General features: G+C 50.2%; 1 protein-coding gene across 6 annotated transcripts; it reads right to left on the bottom strand.

Annotated features, from left to right (window-relative positions):
- Positions 1-2,415: 2,415 nt before the first annotated feature.
- On the bottom strand, positions 2,416-18,152 carry LOC786352 (apolipoprotein L3). Of its 6 annotated transcripts, none has more exons than XR_009494595.1 (6): positions 16,164-18,152; positions 15,766-15,882; positions 8,589-8,626; positions 8,298-8,406; positions 6,934-7,045; positions 2,416-2,709 (listed from the first exon to the last, which is right to left on the bottom strand). XR_009494595.1 is itself a non-coding variant. In XM_059886991.1 (6 exons), exons 4-6 carry the CDS (start codon positions 8,371-8,373, stop codon positions 3,594-3,596), a joined length of 1,260 nt encoding a protein of 419 aa, XP_059742974.1. In that variant the 5' UTR covers positions 8,374-8,406; positions 8,589-8,626; positions 13,531-14,513; positions 15,766-15,852; the 3' UTR covers positions 2,416-3,593. The 6 variants fall into 6 exon arrangements, 5 of the variants coding, with proteins under 5 accessions (XP_059742974.1, XP_059742975.1, XP_005206857.1 ...); XM_059886991.1 differs by lacking the exon at positions 16,164-18,152 and adding an exon at positions 13,531-14,513 and having other exon boundaries at positions 2,416-4,665; positions 15,766-15,852; XM_059886992.1 differs by lacking the exon at positions 16,164-18,152 and having other exon boundaries at positions 2,416-4,665; positions 15,659-15,852.
- Positions 18,153-20,550: the final 2,398 nt, after the last annotated feature.

The following is a 20,550-nucleotide window of genomic DNA, read 5'->3' as shown; positions in this document are numbered from 1 at the left end:
CAGACAGCCCCGTGGTCTGGGCTCCAAGGAGGTGGGTCCACCACCCTGGGCCCAGGATGAGCTGTTACAGAAACACCACATGCTTGCTTCAATTCCTCCTGAAACAGGACACCCTGTATCCTCCTGACCAATCAGCTCAACATGGATCCAGGGAAGAGGCTTCAGGCACCCAGAGGCCCCACCCAGGATGGTCCTTCCCAGGTGGGGGCTGTGGCCACATTCCTGGACCCTGGGCCCAGCTTCCTCCTGTTCTCTGTTGGGGTGACAAGCACGTGCTCTCAGAGGGGCAGTGAGGTCTTGATAAGGACCCAGGTGACAGTGCTGACACAGCAATGGTCCAGCCCAGGCTCCACAGGGGTGATTTCCCCGCAGGAAAGAGGAACAGGAAGTGGGATCCCAGTGAAGATTGGTATCAGGGGAGCAGTGCTCCTGAGGTCCTGGGGTTACTGCACCTCCCTGTTGCTGCACATGTTTAACATACATGCAGAGTACTGGGAAAGGAGCCCACAGAGCAGAAGCACTGGCGTCGCGCTGGGGCCCTTCACCCCTGACATCCCTGCAACACGCAGCAGGGAGAGGAGGTTCATGTTTGTCTCCAGCTGGGGAAGTGGCCGGTGCACTTACTGTTGTGTGTGGGATGTTGGACCCAGAACAGCGTGAGGAGAGTCGTTTCCATTGGTCTGAGAAGAGGGCACGTGTGCATCCAGGAAGCACTCAATCTGGAGTCTCTCTTCCTGAGCCTCTCCCCCCAGGGTTCGGGTCCCTGTTAACCATTCATCTTCCTCATCCTTCAGCCTGACCTATTGGTCCAAGAATATAGTCCTCAGACCCAAGCGCCTCTGTCTCCTGGGAACCTGACACTGAGATTCCAGGGCCTTGGCCCTAAGCTCCCTGCTGGAAGGGGCCTCTGGGGACAGACTGTGAGCTCCTGCAGGGGGACCTGCCCTACTTTCCGTCCTTCCTGAACTGTGCAGGTTTGGGGGCTTCTTTCCATCCTCTGACCTGGCCTGCATCCCTCCAGTGCACGCTCTTCTGTGCTCACTTACCAAACTCAGTTTCTGTTGCTCAGAACCACAGGGATCTCAGCTGACACAGGGGTCACTGTGGAATTGCATCATCTGCACATTGAGCTGAATAGGGTCCAGCTCTAAGGGTTCAGGGGGACGTGCGGATGGACACTGAATGGTTTTGTATCCAGTGCTTGGAACCCTGCCCAGGAGCAGTCCGTGCAGGATTTGAATTCCCCAGGAACTTACAAAGAATTAAAGAAGGAATGAAACTCATGATTCGGGAATCAGACAGATGCTGACCATGACTGCTGACATCTTCAGGAAGGAATGGAAGGGCCGACTGAAGCCTCAGAAAAACACGGGCTGAGAGGGAGTCAGAGGCACTGAGGAAGGTCTTCCGAGGGAGGTTTGGACAAAAGTGTGGAGAAGGCTCTGCAGCACGTGGGGAGGGACTTAGGAGACATCCTGGAATCATTTCCAGGTTCCAGGTCTCTGGCTTCCTGCCCTGGGCTCCAGGTTTGGGAGACTGTTAGGTGCTCACATGCTCCACACATGGAAACACAGAGAGTCGGTGCCCCGTGCAGCAGGCCCGTGGGGGTAAGAGCAATACCCAGATGCTCCCCTTTTCTCCCCGGAGACGAGGAGCATGAGGCATCCCATGAAGGCTCCTCAGAAGGTCCAGGCAGGTGCAATCCCAGATGGGTGACCCGATCAGAACATGGCGTTGGATGGACTTTCCTTCCCTCCTGCCCACTTTCCACAGCTCTCAGTCCTGCCCCTGGGGATGGAGTGAGCCTGGCGACCATCTCTGCCCTTGGGGACAACAGGCTCCAGCAGGATAGGTTGCAGCGAGGCTTTGAGCATCTGTGCTCAGAGTCATGGGCAGCCGTGGAGGAAGGGAAGCTGGTAGGGCTAAGATCAATATTCTTAAGAGTCATTCTAGCCCCATGTGGGGAATAGACAGGTGATGCAGGGCACTGCCCCAGGGTAAACACAACGAGAAAGTTCTGAAAGCTCCTCCAGGAGTCCTGGTGAAACGTGAAGGCAGCCTGGGAGAGGCGTGTGCTGTCTGTCCTTGCCCCTCTGTTTACGGCTGACGCCCCCCCAACACCTGCACACAAGCCCTCGGCTCTCAGTCACCCTCAGGTGCCCCGTGTTCATCCTGGTCCCCGGGGCTGGAGGAGGAGCATCCCCATGCTCAGCCCATCACACAACACGGGCTCCCCTGGGCGTCCCATGGGGCCTGGGGGCTCCAGGGTCTGAGGGAAATGACTGGCTGCGAGCCCAGCGTGCAGGCAGGAGGAGCCATGGAGGACATGCTCCTTGAGACCCTGGGAGACAGGCTCACGGGGAAGGAGCTCAGGCATCTGGACCCAGGTGAGCCCATCAGTCAACACAAGGAAGCCTCAGTGAATCAGTGCTATATATTGAAATAAAGTCTAGAGAACACAAGGTGAGGAGATCCGGTGTTAGTCGTCAGTCGTGTCACGCTCTTCTTGACCTTATGGACTGTAGCCTGCCAGACTCCTTTCTCCATGGACTATTTCCAGGCAAAAATATTGGAGTGGATTGCCATTTCCTTCTCTAGGGATATTCCAAACCCAGGAATCGCACACACATCTCCTGTATTGGCAGGCGGATTCTTTACCACTGAGTCACCTGGGAAGCCCGTGGAAAAGCACGGAGTTTCCTTAAAAAACTAAATATAGAGTTATCTTATGAGTCAGGACTTCTGGGAACGACAAAAGCTCTAATTCAAAAAGTAACACGCACTCCAATGTTCATAGCAGCACTATGTATAATAGCATGGAAGCAACCTAAGTGTCCATCAATAGAGAAAAAAGATGCGAAATAACTGGAATACTACCCAGCCATAAAAGAATAAAACAATGTTGTTTTCAGCTGCTTGGATTGACATGTAGATTATTATAAATGAAGTAAATCAGTCAGAGAAAGACAAATATTGTGTGATCTCAATTATGTGTGGAATTTAAAACGTAGCACAAATGAACTTATTTACAAAACAGAAACAGACTCACAGACAAAGAAAACAAACTTTTGGTACAAAATAGGAAAGGGGAGGAAGGGTAAATAGGAATGTGTGATTAACAGATGCACATCACCCTACATAAAATAGATGAACAATAGGGATTTACTGTATAGCACACAAAACCGCATGTATAATCAATACATTTGGCTGTACAGCAGAAACCCACACGATACTGTAAGTCAACTACACTTCGATAAAAACAAACAAACAAAAGAAGTCCCTGCCTAATTAATAAAAACCTGCTGGAATCGAAGGTGAGTTGATGCTGGAGACATAGGGCTAGAGAACACCACCAGGGGAGACTGTACTCGCTGGGAATTCACACCCTGAGGAGGGCGATAGAGGAGCCCTGGCTACTTCTACTGGATCCCAACACTCCTCACTCTAACTTTCTCTCATTTTCAACCCTTTTGTATTCCTGGCCTTCCACAGCTAGTTCCACCTGCCTTTGCCTTTATTCTGCCCCCAGTGTGTTCTTTAGTCCAAAATAAGTGGTTTCTCCCCTCCCCTCACTCTTTAGCCCCCCTCCTCCCTTAGTCCAGGCTCCAGGCTCTTTCTTTGCCCTCATCTGCCACCTGCATCCATCCCTCCCTTGCTGTGCTCAGCTTCGGAAATGCCAAATTGCTAACACCCAGGACCATCAATGCTGTCTCCCTCCTTTTCTCCTCTAACAAGCTGCCTCTGAGACACCCAGCAAATGTCCCAGGTCCCTGTACTACTCTGGGGTTGAGGGAATCGAGCCCTCTTGCCAGATTCTCATGGATCTCAGTGACAAACTCCAATGTGCTTTCCAACTCCTGGGCCTGCTGCCTCAGCTTTTCAGCTGACTCTGCCTTTGCTCCATCATGTAAATGTATTGACTCTTTGACCAGGAAGCCCACATCAATCACAAGGCCAATACTTGACATGACTATGCCAGCGATCCGGGCCCCTTTGGCCATTGTTAAAGCCACGCCACCAAAAGTTTTCGGCACCTGAATGCTGCCACGAATGAAGGTTCTCCCATTGGTTATGAAGAACTTGACTTGGGCTGTTAAGGCAGGGCTTCCTTTGATCACCTTGATGAATTTGAGGCTCTCTCCAATGATTTTTAGGGAACTGATGAATAATTTCTTTGCAAGATTAATATGAACTTTGCTTTTATGAAGTACATCCTCGATTACTTTCCATCTCTTCAGGTCACGGGACAGCAGTTGATTGGTTTTGGTTTCTGCTGATGACGTGTTTACACGTTCCACGATGCTGGTGGACACGTTGGTCACAGTAGCCGCTATGCCCAGCCCTAACCCAGTGGCCAAGAGAGGCAGAGTGGCCCCCATTGTCAGAGGTGCCAGAGCCAGGCCAACGATGCTGAGGATGCCAGACACAGCACCAGTGGAGTGGGCCACCACCTTGGAAATCGTGCAGTCCTTGTGTACCTTGTCAACGTTGTCTGCAAAAGCATGGATCTTTTCTGTGTCTTTCTCCAGGGCCTGTTTCATCATAGCAATCTCCTCCAAAAGCCTCTTTCTGTCCAGCTGGTCTTGTTGGAGTGTGTCTGGGGCCTTTACACTCAAGTTTGTTTTCAGCCTGTTCAGATACTCATATAGTGCCTTTGCCTCCTCCCTGTAATAATGAAGGTCAAGGAATTAAGACAATTTGTTTGTCTGTAAAAATAGGCTGGGAAGGTTCTATTCTGTTTTATTTGAGCAGAAACCCCTTCATTCGTGGACCTTAATGTATAATGAGGAGTCAATCTGCTCTTAGCCCTTGATCCTGGGAAGTGGGCTCTAAGCCCCTAGAATATTCTGGCTGATAGGAGTGTCCTCATCTCCTCGGGCCTTTGGCCACTAGACAAACAGAAAATGTGACTTTCGTGGTGGGGCCTCTGGGTCACGTGGTATCAGTTCTGACCTCTGGAGGAGCTGGACTCCAGGGCATTAGTCTGACCGCCGGGAGGAGCTGGAGACCACAAGTTAGGATAGTTTGTTTTTAGTGGGTGAGATTCCATGGCAGACAGAGCCCTGTGTGTCCTGCCACACACTGAATCCAAGGCTGGAAAGCATCCTGGGGACACGGAACCTTTGTGTGTGAAACCCACCAGACTTTCCCCGTGGCTGAAACTGCATCCTTTCCCGTAATAAACCATAACTGGGATGACGACATCTTCAGTGAGCTCTGAGAATCCTTCTAGGAAATTCTCAAACCTGAGGGTGATTATGGGAACCCCCAAACATGCTACTGGTGTTAAATGTAAAGACAGTCCTGGGGACTGTGTGCTCAGATCTTGCAGGTTGGCTAACTCTGCATACTTAGAAAAAAAAAAAAAAAACACCAAAGTCAAAGGTAGAAGGCACCTTAAAGATCATTTTGCCTGGCATCTGCTCTCTTCCAAGGCTTGTGCCCTTGATCTTTCCATTGAATAGTCACTGGGTCCATCCACTTCCCCACCTAACAGGGAAGCAGGAGATGTGCTGTGAGCCCTGGTTCCCTTGGACTCTCCAACTCACCTCACTGACTCCTGACCCATCACCCAGCATCCTTGACCTCTTGGATGTTACATGTTAGCTGGTAAACGTGCCTGCACCCCAAGGCCATGTGCAACTTTATAGACCCTCTCCAAGACTCAAGAGACTTGAGGAATCACGCATCTGAATTGTTAATCCTGAAGAGACCGGCACTTGTACAGCTGGTGGTGGAACTGTTCTCCTCCTCAATGGGGATGCATGAGGCTCCTCAGAATCCATCAAACGGCACACAATCGCAGCCACTCACTGTGACCCTGGAGGGTTCACTGAGCCACTGCTTTCCCACCATCAGGGCCGCTTCACGTAGACTAGAAGAGGGTCCAAGATGGAGAGAGAACCCAGGTCCCAGGCAGGGTGTGGAGGACATGATCACCCAGGGCCCTCTAGCCCAACATGAGGGGATCCCATCAGGGAAGAAAGAAATGTCCCCCCTCCCACTCCCGAAACACCTGCTGGGGTCACAGACCCTTTACTTCTGTGTCCTCGGGGCCCATTCTCCTCACTCTAGTCCTGGTCCTGTTGCCCAAGCCTGCCTACACGTCCTCCAATCTGGACCCTCTGCTCTACCCTGACCCCTGGTCTCACCCTGGTCCAGGCCTTCCTAGGCCTTTGGACGAGATGATTGCATTTGCTTCCCCACCTCTGACCTGCAGTTCACTCTGAGGCCATCACCATAGTCTATCAGATTGAATTGCTATTCCCACTGGACACAGGACAGATCTGGGGCTCCAAGACATAAGCCCAGAGCCCCACAGCTGGGCAGGATTAGAACCAGGACCCCACCAGCTCCACCCAGTTCCTCTCTAGCCTCTCTGCCGTATTGGCCAGCTGGATATTGCAGGGTTGGTACAGTTCCTAAGATGGGGAAGGAAAGGACTCTTGTCAGAATCCCCAGCAACAAAAGGATGTTGGAAGGATTTACTGACTTTTTCAAAAGTGAGCCCTGCTTTGTCCTCCTCTCTAGGAAAAAGATCTTTGGCCCCTATCTCTTCCCAAGAAGTTTTTTTCAAAGTTAATATTAATTGAGCACCTACTTTGCGTCAGCCATCATGCAAAGCACTTTGCATGCATGATCTCAGTGTCTGCACAATAAAACTGAACAGATGAAGAAACTAAGGCAGAGAGTAGTTCAGTCACATGTCCAAGGTCACATAACCTGCCCTGTAGCAGGTTTCATATCTTCACAACTCGAGGCCCTTCACTGCCACCAAATGCTATAAAGGAAACACTGCTATTGGGATCTTGAGAAGGAACATCCTTGACTCCAACTACAGGATGCTGCCTGGGGGAGGTGTGCCTGCCAGGAAGAACCTGGCCCGGGGCAAAGGGATCTGAGTCACATTCTTGGTAAACCCATGCATGTTACCTGGGTATACTGGCCTTAACCACAAATATCTTCCAGTTTCGGAGTAAGACCATCAGTTTCTTTTCTGTGACCTGGGAATGTTCAACAACAACTTGAAAAACAGTTTCACTCTCTAGATGGAAAAAGAAAAGAATAAAATTAGAAGAAATTGTGGTGGAATATAAATGGCATTGAGTAGCTTGCTCCTTGGAAGAAAAAGTTATGACCAACCTAGACAGCATATTCAAAAGCAGAGATATTACTTTGCCACCAAAGGTCTGTCTAGTTAAAGCCATGGTTTTCCAGTAGTCATGTATGGATGTGAGAGTTGGACTATAAAGAAAGCTGAGCACCAGAGAATTGATGCTTTTGAACTGTAGTATTGGAGAAGACTTTTGAGAGTCCCTTGGACAGCAAGGAGATCCAACCAGTCCATCCTAAAGGAAATCAGTCCTGAATATTCACTGGAAGGTCTGATGCTGAGGCTGAAACTCCAATACTTTGGCCACCTGATGCGAAGAACTGACTCATTTGAAAAGACCCTAATGGTGGGAAAGATTGAAGGTGGGAAGTGAAGGGGAAAACAGAGGATGAGATGGTTGGATGGCATCACTAACTCAATGGACATGAGTTTGAGTAAACTCTGAGACTTGGTGATGGACAGTGAGGCCTGGCGTGCTGCAGTCCATGGGTTGCAAAGAGTTGGACACGACTGAACGCCTCAACAGAACTGAACTGAAAATGTGTTTAAGGTCCATCTTCCTGACCAAAGGTCCCTGGTGTCCTTTGATACCAGTGGAACATATGTGTTCCCTCTGCCCCAGTTCATATGTTAAAGCTCTGACCACCCCTCCCTGAGGACTGAGGTGGCACAGTCCTGACTTGAGTTCAATTCAGGGTTCCCTAACCCTTGCGGAATGGCTGAGGTGGAGGGGGTGGCAGGGTGAGAACTGGAGGAAACAGCCTCTGTGGTGACACCCCAGGGTCTGGGAGCACAAGGAGGCTTGGAGCAAGGGAGAGGGCAGGAGAAGCTCCAGGGATGTTGGGGGACCTCCTCTCCCTCTACCGCCTGACCTTGGGGATCCCCATCAGCTGTCCCCCTCACCGCAGGCTGTCTTGGCCTCACTTCTGAGTCCCTTGCTGGATGGCAGTGGAGGAGGAAGTAAACAGCTTGCTCTGGTGCCCTGAGGAGAGGGCTGGGATTGAGGCTGTAAGGATAGAACCTCGAACACAGGGGGCTCCCCTGGCCTCTCTGGAGGACTCCGGAATGCTTAGCTGCCCCCTTCTTGGTTTTTGATTCCTTTGTGGGTTGTCTCAGCCTGGAGGCACCACCCTCAATTCTGGATCACAAGTGGAAACCAGCCAGACAAGAGACAGCTGACTACCTGAGCAGTAAAAGAGGTCTATCGAGCTCATGATGGCGGCAGCAGGGTCTCGGAGATGTCCCTTCGGCTCACCCATCCAAGTCAGGCTGAAAGGAGGTGTGGCTTCACCCTTGGGGAAGAGAAAACAGACTGTGGGCTAGATCACCAGTGAGCAGTGGCTGCAGGGAGCAGCGAGGGGGAGCCCTCTGATGGGTTCCCGTGGGACGGCCACCAGTGCCACCAGGGACTTAACCCTCTGCGTTTCCCTGTCCCCTGGGCTCTGCTGGCTGTTAGTTAAGAAAAGTCACTCACCTACAGCTCCTTCCAAGCTGAGTCAGAGTCCTGCTCTCCTGTTGGGGCACAGGGAGAAGGTAGTCAGACAGGAGACAGCCATCTGTGAAGTTATAGGAGCAGTAAAACCAGAGACAGAAGAACACATAGAAAGGAGCATAGAAGGGAATACTCTGGGAACTATGTGATGTCGGGACACCTGTGTCACTAATTGGTAATAACTACTATTGATTCAGTGTCTATGATGTGCAGGCTCCTGAAACTCACCTAAACATGGGTCAGCCCAAGACTTCATGCTGGTGCCAGAATCTGGACTTGAACCCAAGTTTTTCTGATCCAAATAGCAGGTTAATGATAACTATGCTCTACTCTCAACAATATACAAAAATACTTACCTGGGGATATATGTTAATTGGTAAATGACTCTTTTTATTCCAAAATGATGTCTTGCTCCCTGTGCCTGAATCTCTGCCTTGATAAAGTTTCTGGTGCTGCAGCTCCCACAGCCCACATCCTCCTTCCTTCTGCAGGAGCCTTTCTCCCACAAGCCCCCTCCCTGCAGCCCTGCCCTGGGCAGCTGAGGACCTGGATGGTGCCCAATCCTCTCTGCGGTCCTCCCCTGACTGTGGCACTTTGGGGTGTTTCTAATTGTTTGTGTAAATAATAGTGTAAAGAACACTCTTCTTGTATGAAGCTTTGCCTGTACTTGAGACCGTGTCCTTAAGCTGTTTCTGGAAGTAGGATGATTTGGTCAGGGCTCTAAACATTTTAAATGTTTTCATACCTAGAGTCGCTCTGTTGTGCCAAAAAATTGCACCAATTGATTACAGTTATATTCATATATGAGGGTGTCAATTCTTTTAATCTTGCCAATTCTCAGAAGTCTCTACTTTAAAACAGATCTTTATTGAGAGAGAATTTTTTAATTCTGTTTGGGATTACATTGCCTTGGTAGATGATGAAAGGAAGCTAACGTTGATTACATTCAGCAGTATTGTAAGAAGACAAAAGTGCATTTATCAGCTCCTCCTCCTGAGAGCTGATTGAAATGATAGGAAACATGCTTACAGTTGTAATAATTGCTACTGATAGGAGGCGTCTCTGTGCTTCTGGTCTTCGTTCTGTACTGATAGTTGATCTAAGACTTTACCGAATATAATTTGGATAATTATAATAATTATCCAAATAATTCCAGTAACTCTTGAGATACGTGTGCCAACTCCCCTCCTTTTTTCATAGATGTTATGTGGCTTGCCCAAGGTCAGAAATCTTGTCCATGACAGACTGGGTTTCAACCCACTTACTGGGCTCAAGAGCCCATACCTTGCCTCTCGGAACTCTGCTGCTAATATAAAGCCAGGAATGTGGGCAACAGGAGCCCAGAGTCTTCAGCAATAGTTTGAAGACTGATTGGATGAAGAAGTGACTGCTGAATAAAGAGGAGTGGAGGGAAGAAACAGAGAGAAGGTATACAGGCTAGAGGAATGCTTGCTTAGAGCAAAATGAGAGTGACACCAAAGGAGAAAGCAGGGGATAGTCCCAGCAAACCACATCCCATCACATATTCACCCAAATCCACACCGGACAGAGGAAAATCTTAATTCAGAGACTCCAGAAAAAATATTTCTGTATTCTGGAATTTAGGGGTCCTCAGGCAAGCACTCTCGGAGAAGGCAATGGCAACCCACACCAGTACTCTTGCCTGGAGAATCCCAGGGACGGGGGAGCCTGGTGGGCTGCCGTCTATGGGGAGGCACAGAGTCGGACACGACTGAAGTGACTTAGCACCAGCAGCAGCAGCAAGCAAGCACTCTACAGGGCAGCTTACCAGTCAACTTTACTCCCTCTTAAATATGAATGGGTCGTCCAGGATTATATACATGGAAACGATGACAATGTGGAAAAGGGTGACTAAGACAAACAGATGAGAAATGACACCAGAAGAGATGGATGGACAATTCTGAAGGAAGAAAATAATTTTTAAAACTTGAACCCAGGTCATAAAGTCAATTAGAAAGGATTTTTATTCATAAAATGAGATACACTGAGAAGTGGGGAAAAATGAAACAGACAAAAAAAATCTTGGGAATTAATAAGTGTTTACCAAATAAGTCTAAAGAAAGATTGGAAAAGAAGGTCAAAAAAAGCTTCCAGAAGTTTTCTTTAAATGACAGAAGAAATGGAGCTAAGTGGAGAATAGAAACGTTGCTATTCACAGTCGTTCCTTAGCAAGTTACTTGAGAGTGAGGTGCAGAGGGAAAGAAAAGGTGTGTGTGTGTGATGATGCAAAGGATAACCAAGAGAAAGAAAGATTCCTGAATGTGATCCAGGAATCAGGAACATCAACCCAGAGAGAAGGGAATCCAAGGATCACAGCTGGGCACACAGCAGATGTAGAGAGAAACCAGTTCAGAATGGGGTAAAAAGTCCAGAGTCTGTGGGGACAGGGGACTCGGTATCATATGAGGCACAGGTGCGAAGAAATGGAGGAAATTTGAAGACAGACAGTGCAAGGGGTGAAAACAAAGGTGATTCCAAACATCAGGAAAAACTGAAGCTGTGCCAAAATGTATGTGCAAATAGATAGTGTTAATACAAGTTACTCAAGAGAAAACATTTAAAACATCACAAAAATGTAAATTCTCTTCTTTGACTTTTAACTTCTAGAACAAAGCATTTAAATATGAGAAGTAAATTTATTTGCTGTCAATCAATATGAATATTAAATCACACTTCTAGAAGTTGGGAGCTGAAGCACTGAAGGGAGAAAGAGAATTAGTCTCATTTTACAAAGTGGGGAATCAAGAAACACCAGTTGAACCTGAGGGCCTAAGAAACAATGGCACAAATAAAGTGCATATAACCACAAAGTTTTCTAATAGAAGATGTAACGTTAGTGATATAATGATATTAGGAGAAGATAGTGAGAGATATAAGAAAAAGTATAAGAATAACTGAAATCATTATCTTCCCTGGTAAGAAGTAAGTTAATAGTATCAAACTTTTTAAATTAGGAAAAGAAAAATATGATACTTAATGTTTATTAGCTATTGTGGTTGACGACTTCCCACTCTGCACCAGGCAGCATTCTGAGTGCTTCTCAAGCATTCATTTATTTTTACTTCTCTCAGTGACCCTGTAAGTAAGGATGTTATCTAAGGATATTGCTTAATTACCTAAAGAAAAAGCAAACAACTGAAAGTGTTTTTTACTACGAAGGGGTGTACAGAACCCTCTGTATAAACTGGTTTGTTTTAAACATATGCATTTAACATTTTGGATTTTTTTAATTTTATAAAAGCAGAAGTCACTTCATAGTAGTTAGTAACCCATAAGAATGGGTTGATTTCTGGCACCACCACATAAAAGCGGTGGAAGCAATTGGATTAAGAGACAATAAGAAGTAAGCTGACACCCGATGTGAGAACTGTCAGTGTAGCAGACATGTTTGTGATGATGAAGCCAAGCTCTCTAGGAAAAGGAGGGATGATAATACACGTAAACCAGGACAATCACAGTGACCTATGGCCTTAAACAGAGCCATCATCTGGCAGCACCTTGCCCACAAACATGTGCACCCATGGGCTTCTGTCCACTCAAAGGAAGCAAGACTCCTTGAAGGGGAGGTCAGTTCCACAGGTCGGCATCTATATCCACAGGTTGGCATCTATACACCCCCAAAGGCAAAGATTCTCTTGGAAATGTTCAGAGCAGCATTTAGAAGGGGCACCCACATAAAATGAGCTTCCCTGGTGGCTCAGATGGTAAAGAATCTGCTTACAATGTGAGAGACCTGGGTTCAAGCCCTGGAAAGATCCCCTGGAGAAGGAATGGCTACCCACTCCAGTATTCCGGTCTAGAGAATTCCATGGACAGAGGAGTCCAGGCTCCTCTGACAGGCCATGGATCACAAAGAGTCGGACCCGACTGAGCAACTTTAATGTAACTCACATATAATAATGTTGCTGATGATGGAAAGTGAATACTATGATCATGTTTCACTGGGCCAAGTTGAGTCTGAGAAAGGCCATGAGTTCATAACAATTCAATGACAAGAGTTTATATCAAGTGTGGCTAAGAAGGGAGACATAAAGCTTTCAAAAGGTAGCTATGCTGCAAAGAGGAGTAAGTGTAGTGGGAAATATTTCACTGTTAATTGAATTTAATAATAAGAGGAGTCTTAAAATCGATGGACATATTCCCTTCTGTCTATTTATGTGACCATTATAAAGGACTGAGAAGGAAAGAATACCCCTGACATCCCAAGGCTGGCCTGGTATCACAATAGGGTGATGCTCTTCTCCCGTTGGATGTAAAGGCTCTCACAGAATTCCAGCCTCACACAGGGTCACCCTGAGAGAAGGAGCAAAGGAGACAGCAAACACCCATCACTGTGCCCCCACCACACCACACCCCCTCCCTTGGGTGAAAAGCATGACTGCTCCTTCTTTACCAGTCACACTTTTATGCTCACTCTGGTCTCCCCTCTCCATAGATGAGTTACCGAGACCCCCACTGATAGAAGTGCCCCTCATTTTCTGTGTCACCTAATCTAGAGTGGACCCATTTCCTTAGTGAGTGAGTGAAAGTCTCTCAGTCATGTCCAACTCTGTGCAACTCCATGGACTATAGAATCCACGGCATTCTCTAGGCCAGAGTACTGCAGTGGGTAGCCTTTCCCTTCTCCAGGGGATCTTTCCGACCCAGGAATCAAACTGGGGTCTCCTGCATTGCAAGCAGATTCTTTACCAACTGAGCTATCAGGGAAGCCCCCATTTCCTTAGAGCCTCCCCCAAATCCCCTCACCTGAGCTCCCATCCTAGAATCTTTCTATCACCTTCTTTCTGTGATGCCTGGGGTTGTCCCTCAGGAAGAGTAACTTGTTCACTAGGGAGTGTGCCTGGTGGTGGAGGCTGGAGTCACTGATTGTGTGATGGGAGAGAATTCGCACAGGCAGGTCTACCTTGAAGCAGGTGGGAGAAGAGCGCTGGCTGGTCCCGCTCCACCCTCTCTGCCTGGAAGCTGCATGACCCAGGAGCCAGGACAGCTGAATGATATCATGAAACACGAGGACCAAGAGCCAAGGCAGAGAGAAGAGGAGGGCTTTGGAAGAAAGGGCTGGATCCTGGGTGATGCCAAAACTTCGTAAACGCATCTGAACCCTCGACCTCATCCTTCCATCATTCCGTCCCATTCTTGGCCTCTTCCTGATCCTTGTCTGGGGCCTCAGATGCATGTGGATCCTGATAGTGCTTCCTCTGCTGGATTCCTATCCAGGCTTCCTCCTCTGTTAGCCTCTGATTGGCCCCTTTCTGGAAAGGCTGTTGGTGGGAGAGGGGAGGACCCTGGAGAAGCCTGGTCCTGCCCAGCTGCATGGCCAGTCATGCATCCCTCCCCTCCTCGTGGGCAGACAGATTCTCCCCATCTCCCTCATGTGCCTGCAGGCACCCTCCCTGGGAAGGGAAAGGGGCGTTAAGAAAGTCCCTGGCCGAGCACCCGGACTCTCCCGACTGCCCCAGCTCCTGTCTTCCTCACACTCTCTGTCTCCACAGGGCCAGTTGCATGAGACTGATACCTCACTTGGCACAGGCAGCCCCCTGCCATGACATGCGCTTCCCCACTGGCCTCTCCGCGTGACGGGTTACTTGTGCCTGGAGGCCCAGCTCCAAGCCTCCCTCTGCCACCTTCCCCCAGTTGCTCTCCAGCTCCTCTTGAAGGCCGCACTTTACTCCTGGTCGTGGTCCCTTTTTGCTCAGTTTCTCCAGGTCTGAGAACCCTCCCGCATCATCAGGGGCCCTGTCTCTTCTCTGCTGCTCCTCCTGTCCAGGGCTTCTGGGCACCCTCTGCCCTTCTGGGCACAGCCGGTTCAAAATATGAGGGGTGGGACCCCTTATGGGGACAGGAAACAAGCAGCCTCTCAGTGACACAGCACAACCCCAGTTTCCCCTGTTAAAATTAGAAAGGGAGGGAGGGGAGAAGGAGAGACAGAGGAAGAGAATGGAGAAGAAACTACAGATCCTAATCAATCAATCATTCAAAGGATCCAACATAACCAGAGAGAAAAAACTGAAGGGACTGAAGGAAGCATTAAAAATAACATTGATTTGAGAAAGCCCTTCTGAATACACACATTCCACAAGATATAATGGTAATTCTGACCTACTGAACTCTTGGAAATTAAAATTGCCAAGGATCCCATAAACCAGGTCAGAAAAAAACATCTGCACCCACAGAGAAAATGGAAATCAGCTTTTAAAAACTTGGTAAGAGAATAGAACAAACAGTTCCCCAGGAGGTAGCTTGCCGAGGGTCACACAGTTCTCTGTGGGCAGAGAGGAGGCGAGACCAGGACTTTGGGCACGGTGCAAGGGCTGGGTGGAAATGTGCTTTTAATAACCCAACATTTCTAGGGTTGTCTCTGCCAGTAAAAAACATAGATCTAAGCTCATGCCCCTCCTGTTATACTGATGTCTGTAGAGTTCGGCTTTTTATCTTAACATTGCAACACCGGGATGTATGTGGACCTTGTGCAGTGAGCCCTTCTCGCTTCTTTCAGCAGCGCCACCTTCCCCACACAGGACCTCCCATCACCCACATCCTGAGCAGAGGGCCTGGCAAAGGAAGCCAACGCCCTTCGACTCCCCACTTGGTTTCCTGTCTATATCCAGGCCTCAGTGTCCCCAAGGGCCTGGCACTGAGCCTGGCTCTCAGAGGCAAGGTTTTTCAACAAACTTTGATTCCTTGTAACCGAAAAAAATCCCCTTTCCCCCATCAGCCCAAGCCTAGCAGCCTGGGGACAGCTTTAAGGTGGCCAGGCCATAGGAGGGGAGGCTCTGACTCCCCTGTCCTCCTCTACCCTGTCTGCTTCCTCCAATTTCCCAAAGTACTAAGCACACCCAACACCCACCTTCCTTCTGGGGTTGCCGCTCATGTCTCAGGAGTCCACATCCTGAGCTGAGCCCACCTGAGCAGCTGTGGCCCTCCCTCTGCTCTGTTTAGGGGCCCTCGGCTGGGAGGAAGCCCTCACACACACCTGCCTCCACATCCAGGCTCTGCCCCTGCTTAACCTGCTGCCTTGGCCATGACCTCACCTCTCTGCGCTTCCAGTTTCCTTCTTCTGTCAACTAGTGACATCATCCTTTCTCAGACATTCATCCTGAGGATGGGGAGATGGGCAGGGTCCCTCCCTTCTGCTTACCCAGGGGTTTTCCTCTGGCTGAGTGTGAACAAGATCCAGACGTTCTCAGCTGTGCAGAGGCAGCCGCCAGCTGTGCATCTCTGCAATGACCGCACACACCCTCTGTGCCTAGATATACTTTGGGAAGCAAAAGTGAAAGCAAAACCCTCACTTCTGAGTGGTTCAAGTCAAACAAACACCCTGCCCACCAGGCCCCACCCTGGGACTATTTCCACCTCCAGCTGACCCACTTAGAGAAAGAAGCCTAGTCCTGACATTCCACATCCTTCTTGACACAGTCCACTCCGTCTCAGGCTCCGTGAAGGAAGACCAGCCAGCAACACACCGTGAGTCCCTTGGCAAATCACTCCCCACCACCCCCCCATTCCATCTTCTCACCCCTCCAACCCCACACTCACCAGCCTGCCTGCCTCGTTCACCTTCGTGCCACCAGCATGAGGTACAGTCCTAGAACAGACCAGCTGCTCAGTGCACACTGGTCACACTCTACTGCTGAGGGCCACGTCCAGGTGGCTTCTAGGATTCACTCACACTTCTAGGTTCTTCTGCCAGGGACACCTGCTGCATCCAACCGGGAGAAATGCTTTCTGCAAAGCCCAAATCTGGCATCACTTCCTCTAAGAAGGCCTCCATGACCTCGCCTGTTGAGCCCACTGTTTCCTGTTCTCCTCCCATGGTATCTAGAAGAGGGGCCTAAGGCCACCCCTCAGCCACTCTGTCCATGCGCTTCCCCCCATCCCTTTTGATCAGATCCCTCTAGACTTAGCCCTGCTGGCAGGGACGGAACTAGTGCATTTAGTCCACATGAGCAAGGCTGGCCTTGGTGGTCACTGCCAGAAGGTGGATGCAGAAGTTCGTGGGAAGGGCTGAGAGCAAGTTGCCTTTTTCTATCTCGGCTTATCTCCACCTGACAACAGATTTTTTTCTCTCCAAAAGGAGAACTTTTATCAGAAAGCCAGTGTCCTGGCGACTCAGAGAAGTCGGCAACGGAGAGCTGGCCCTGTCTCCGTTTGGTTCCTGAGCAAAGAGCCTCTGTGGACGGGGGCTGAGCATGTGGCAGGCGCTGTGCTCACACCGTCCACGCCTTTCCTGTTGAATCTCACATCAGCTCTAGGAGTGCTGGCTCTGTTTCACAGATGAAGAAATGGAGGTCGAGTTCCCACAGTCTGAGAGTCCTACAGCTGGACTGTTGGTGAACTTCTCGGTTTGCCTCAAGCAGAAGTTCCTGCAGTGGACCTGGATGCCCCATGGAGGCCCGCCTGCCCTTCCCTCAGGGCTGCTTCACCCCTGGAAACGTCCTTGGGCCATTATGGTCCCCTCCCCCCAGGTTTTGAGGGAGAGACAGGAGATTATTCCATGAGGATAGCCAACCATAGTTTGTTTGTAACAGCCAACTGTTATGTATCTGACGTGTTTTGCAGATAAGGGAGCTGAGAGGAGGGGAGAGGTGGGCACTTTGTTCCAGCAACTCAGGCACTTGTGTTTGGTAGGAGAATGTCAGCAGCTCACATCCTGCAAACATTCATTTGACACCCTGTCCCCAGAGCTCAGGGCTCAGGCCAGGACACAAGCCCCAGAGCCCAGACACAGAGGAGTCAAGAGGCAAACAGGCAGCTGCCCTGCCCCCTGACCTGCACAAGTCTGCCTCTGACCTTACAGGAGCTGCTGGAGTTCAAGGATGCCTCTTCCCCAGAGATCGGGGTCCTCTGGGGACAGCCAGATCTGGGTGTCACACCTACAGAAGGGACACAGGGAGGAAGAAAGGGAGGCAGGGGTTTTTCTGCAGGAAAATCGGAGCACAGTCACCACTCCCACCTGCTCACTTTAAACCTCAGGCAGAAATCCAGGAAGCAGGGGGGCGGGAAAGCCATGTGGGCCTCCCCGGGGGACACCTGCCTGGGTGAGGGCTGCCAGGCCCTGCTTCCTCAGTGCCTCCACACAGGACAGCTGGGGGCCCTGAGCTGCTGGTGGGCGTCCCGGGACTCACTTCCCGGCCAGGTAGCCCCTGCATCAGGCCTGGAAGCCCATGATCACGTCGGTGATCTTCAGGTCCCACTCCTCCTCCAGGTGGGCCAGCACAGTAGCCCAAAGAAAACCTGTACCGCTCTGGCCCATGCGGTACAGGTTGCTCTCGATCTCCAGGACCCTGATGTAGAAGAGGAGAGTTGGCCGCTGACCACATGCCACCCCAGCCACCACGGAGTCCTAGAGAAAGACCAAGGCCCTGGATCGGTCTTAATGCTATGAGCACAGACTTCTCCTGGTGCAGGGAAAGTGGGGTGGAGGGACGCCAGGAAGGGGGCACGTGGGGGCCAGCACGGGACAGGTAAGGAGTCAGACTTGCAGAGAAACACAGAACCTGGGCCCTGAAGGGATTTTACCTGCTGGCATCTCTGTCCCCGTGCATTTCTAACCAAGGGGGCAGTGGATATCGGGGCTCTGGTACATTACCCTAGGTAATTAGAGAAAGAGTGTTTCTTTAAACAGGTAGTTTAAAGTCTAGAGGGGCTTCGACATACTTAGGAACCTAAGGAGCGAAGCAGGGGAAGCCAAGAAAGTGGGGCCAGGTGCAGGGTGGCGCTCAAGGGCCACAAGTGGCTTGGGAGCAGCGCTGTGACAGGGCAAGTCTCTCATCAACAACTGTCATTGACGAGGAGGCTGGGCCCAGACTGGGTGTAACCCAGCATCCGAGTGAAACCAATTGTTAGCTTCTCTGTGCAAGCAACACAGTTTACTGAGAAGAACCAGCTTTCGTGTAAGCCAGGACCTCCACAGACTGAGGACACCCCTGTTCAATTAGGTCCACGCCCTGGGATCCAGCCACTGGAGGCTGTGCACCAGGTGGTGTGAACATGCGCTCATAGGTGGCCTTGGCCACACCTCGATGGCGAAGTCAGCCTGCAGGGACACCCGGGGCGGGGGCGGCAGGGGGGGAATGGGTCAGACACAGGGAGACTTTAAGCGCTCATTCCCTTTACCCCAGCAATGTCATCTGCAGGGCCCACCCCCGGAAAAACAGCCTCAAAGATGAGGGGGAAACTTCATACACAAATATGTTCACTGCAGTGTCATTTAAACGGAAGGAAGTTGCAAGAGCCTAAATTCCAACAATATGGGCAGAGCGAACTTAGACGTTTGCCAAGTGTTAGTCATTCAGTTGTGTTCAAGTGTTTGTGAAGCCATGGACTGTAGCTCGGCAGACTCCTCTGTCCATGAAATTCTCCCGGCAAGATTCCTGTAGTGGGATGCCATTCCCTTCTCCAGGAAGTCTTCCCAACCCAGGGATATGAACTCGGGTCTCCCGCATTGCGGGCAAATTCTTTAGGGTCTGGCCACCAGGCAAGTGAAGTGAAGTCGCCCAGTGGAGTCCAACTCTTTGGGACCCCGTGGACTGTAGCCTACCAGGCTCCTCCATCCATGAGATTCTCCAGGCAAGAATACTGGAGTGGGTTGCCATCTCCTTCTCCAGGGGATCTTCCCAACCCAGGGACCGAACCTGGGTCTCTCTCATTGGAGGCAGACGCTTTAACCTCTGAGCCACCAGGGAAGTTACCAGGCAAAGACCTTTTTAAAATATAGGGATGAACTGAAGTATGTACAGAAGAAATGACAAGATTTTTGAGGTTTGCTTCTAAAAACATAGCTGCACTGTAGGGAGATGGCCAATAATCTTACTGGGGGAATTATTTTACTTCTCTAGGTTTTACCCCATTTCCTGAATCTGAACCGTTAGTTGTAGTGTTTTCATAAGGAAATATACAGCTTTTTAATTATCAGGTTAAAGAATGGTTGGGCCTAACACATCTGCTTTCTTTCAAAAACAATGTCCCTATCTTTGGAGGGAGGGCTCTGCCCAGACTCAGCAGTCATCACCGGTATGAGGTCCAGGACAGCACCCTTTGAAAAAGAACAACTTACTGTGAACTTCCAGGCATTTTTGAGAGATGGGAGCAGGATCTTAAAGATGCCCAGCACCAAGGCATGAGAGAAACATGAAATTGTCAGCAGAGGCTCTGCCCGGAGGCACTCAGGCCCTGGGTGGCGGACACATGTGTGCAGCACACATCCCTGCCCACCTCTCCCCACAGAGGACAGGACAGCAGGTGGGGACAGACAGCTGCATGGTCTGGGCTCCCAGCGGGGTGGGTACTCTGCACTGGACCCAGGATGAGCTGTGTTACAGAAACATCACATGCTTGCTTCACTTCCTCCTGGAACAGAACACCCTGCGTTCTCCCGACCAATCAGCTCAACATGGATCAGGGAGGAGGCTCAAGACACCCAGAGGGCCCACCCAGGATGGCCCTCCCCAGGCAGGGGCCTCAGCCACTCTCCTGGTCCCTGGGCCCAGCTTCCTCCTGTTCTCCGTTGCGGTGAGAAACACATGCTCTCAGAGGTGCAGTGAGGTCCTGATTAGGACCCAGGTGACAGTGCTGACACAGCGATGGCCCAGCCCAGGCTGCACAGGGGTGAATTTCCCCGCAGGAAGAAGAACAGGAAGTGGGATCCCAGTGAAGACTGGAATCAGGAAAGCAATGTTCCTGGGGGTCGGGGTCTCACTGCACCTCCCTGTTGCCTGCACATATATAATACACATGCAGAATACTGAGAAAGGAGCCCGATGGACTAGGAGAAGCACTGGCATCGCGCTGGGGCCCTTCACCCTTGACATCACTGCAAGATGCAGCAGGTGGAGGGGATTCGTGTTTGTCTCCAGCTGGGGAAGTGGGCGGTGCACTTACTGTCGTGTGTGGGGTGCTTGGACCCAGAACAGCATGAGGAGAG

Source organism: Bos taurus, chromosome 5 (assembly GCF_002263795.3).
Source record: "Bos taurus isolate L1 Dominette 01449 registration number 42190680 breed Hereford chromosome 5, ARS-UCD2.0, whole genome shotgun sequence".
Taxonomy (NCBI): Eukaryota; Metazoa; Chordata; class Mammalia; order Artiodactyla; family Bovidae; genus Bos; species Bos taurus.
Note: the sequence above shows the minus strand (reverse complement) of the source record. Positions and strands in the feature narration are given on the sequence as shown.

Coding starts and splice junctions, on each gene's coding strand:
- LOC786352 (XM_059886992.1), bottom strand. CDS start 8,373: ATGGGTGAGCCGAAGGGACATCTCCGAGACCCTGCTGCCGCCATCATG. Junction 7,046..8,297: donor AGACCTCTTTTACTGCTCAG/GTAGTCAGCTGT, acceptor TTTTCCATCTAG/AGAGTGAAACTGTTTTTCAA. Junction 4,666..6,933: donor GTTAAGGCCAGTATACCCAG/GTAACATGCATG, acceptor TCATTATTACAG/GGAGGAGGCAAAGGCACTAT.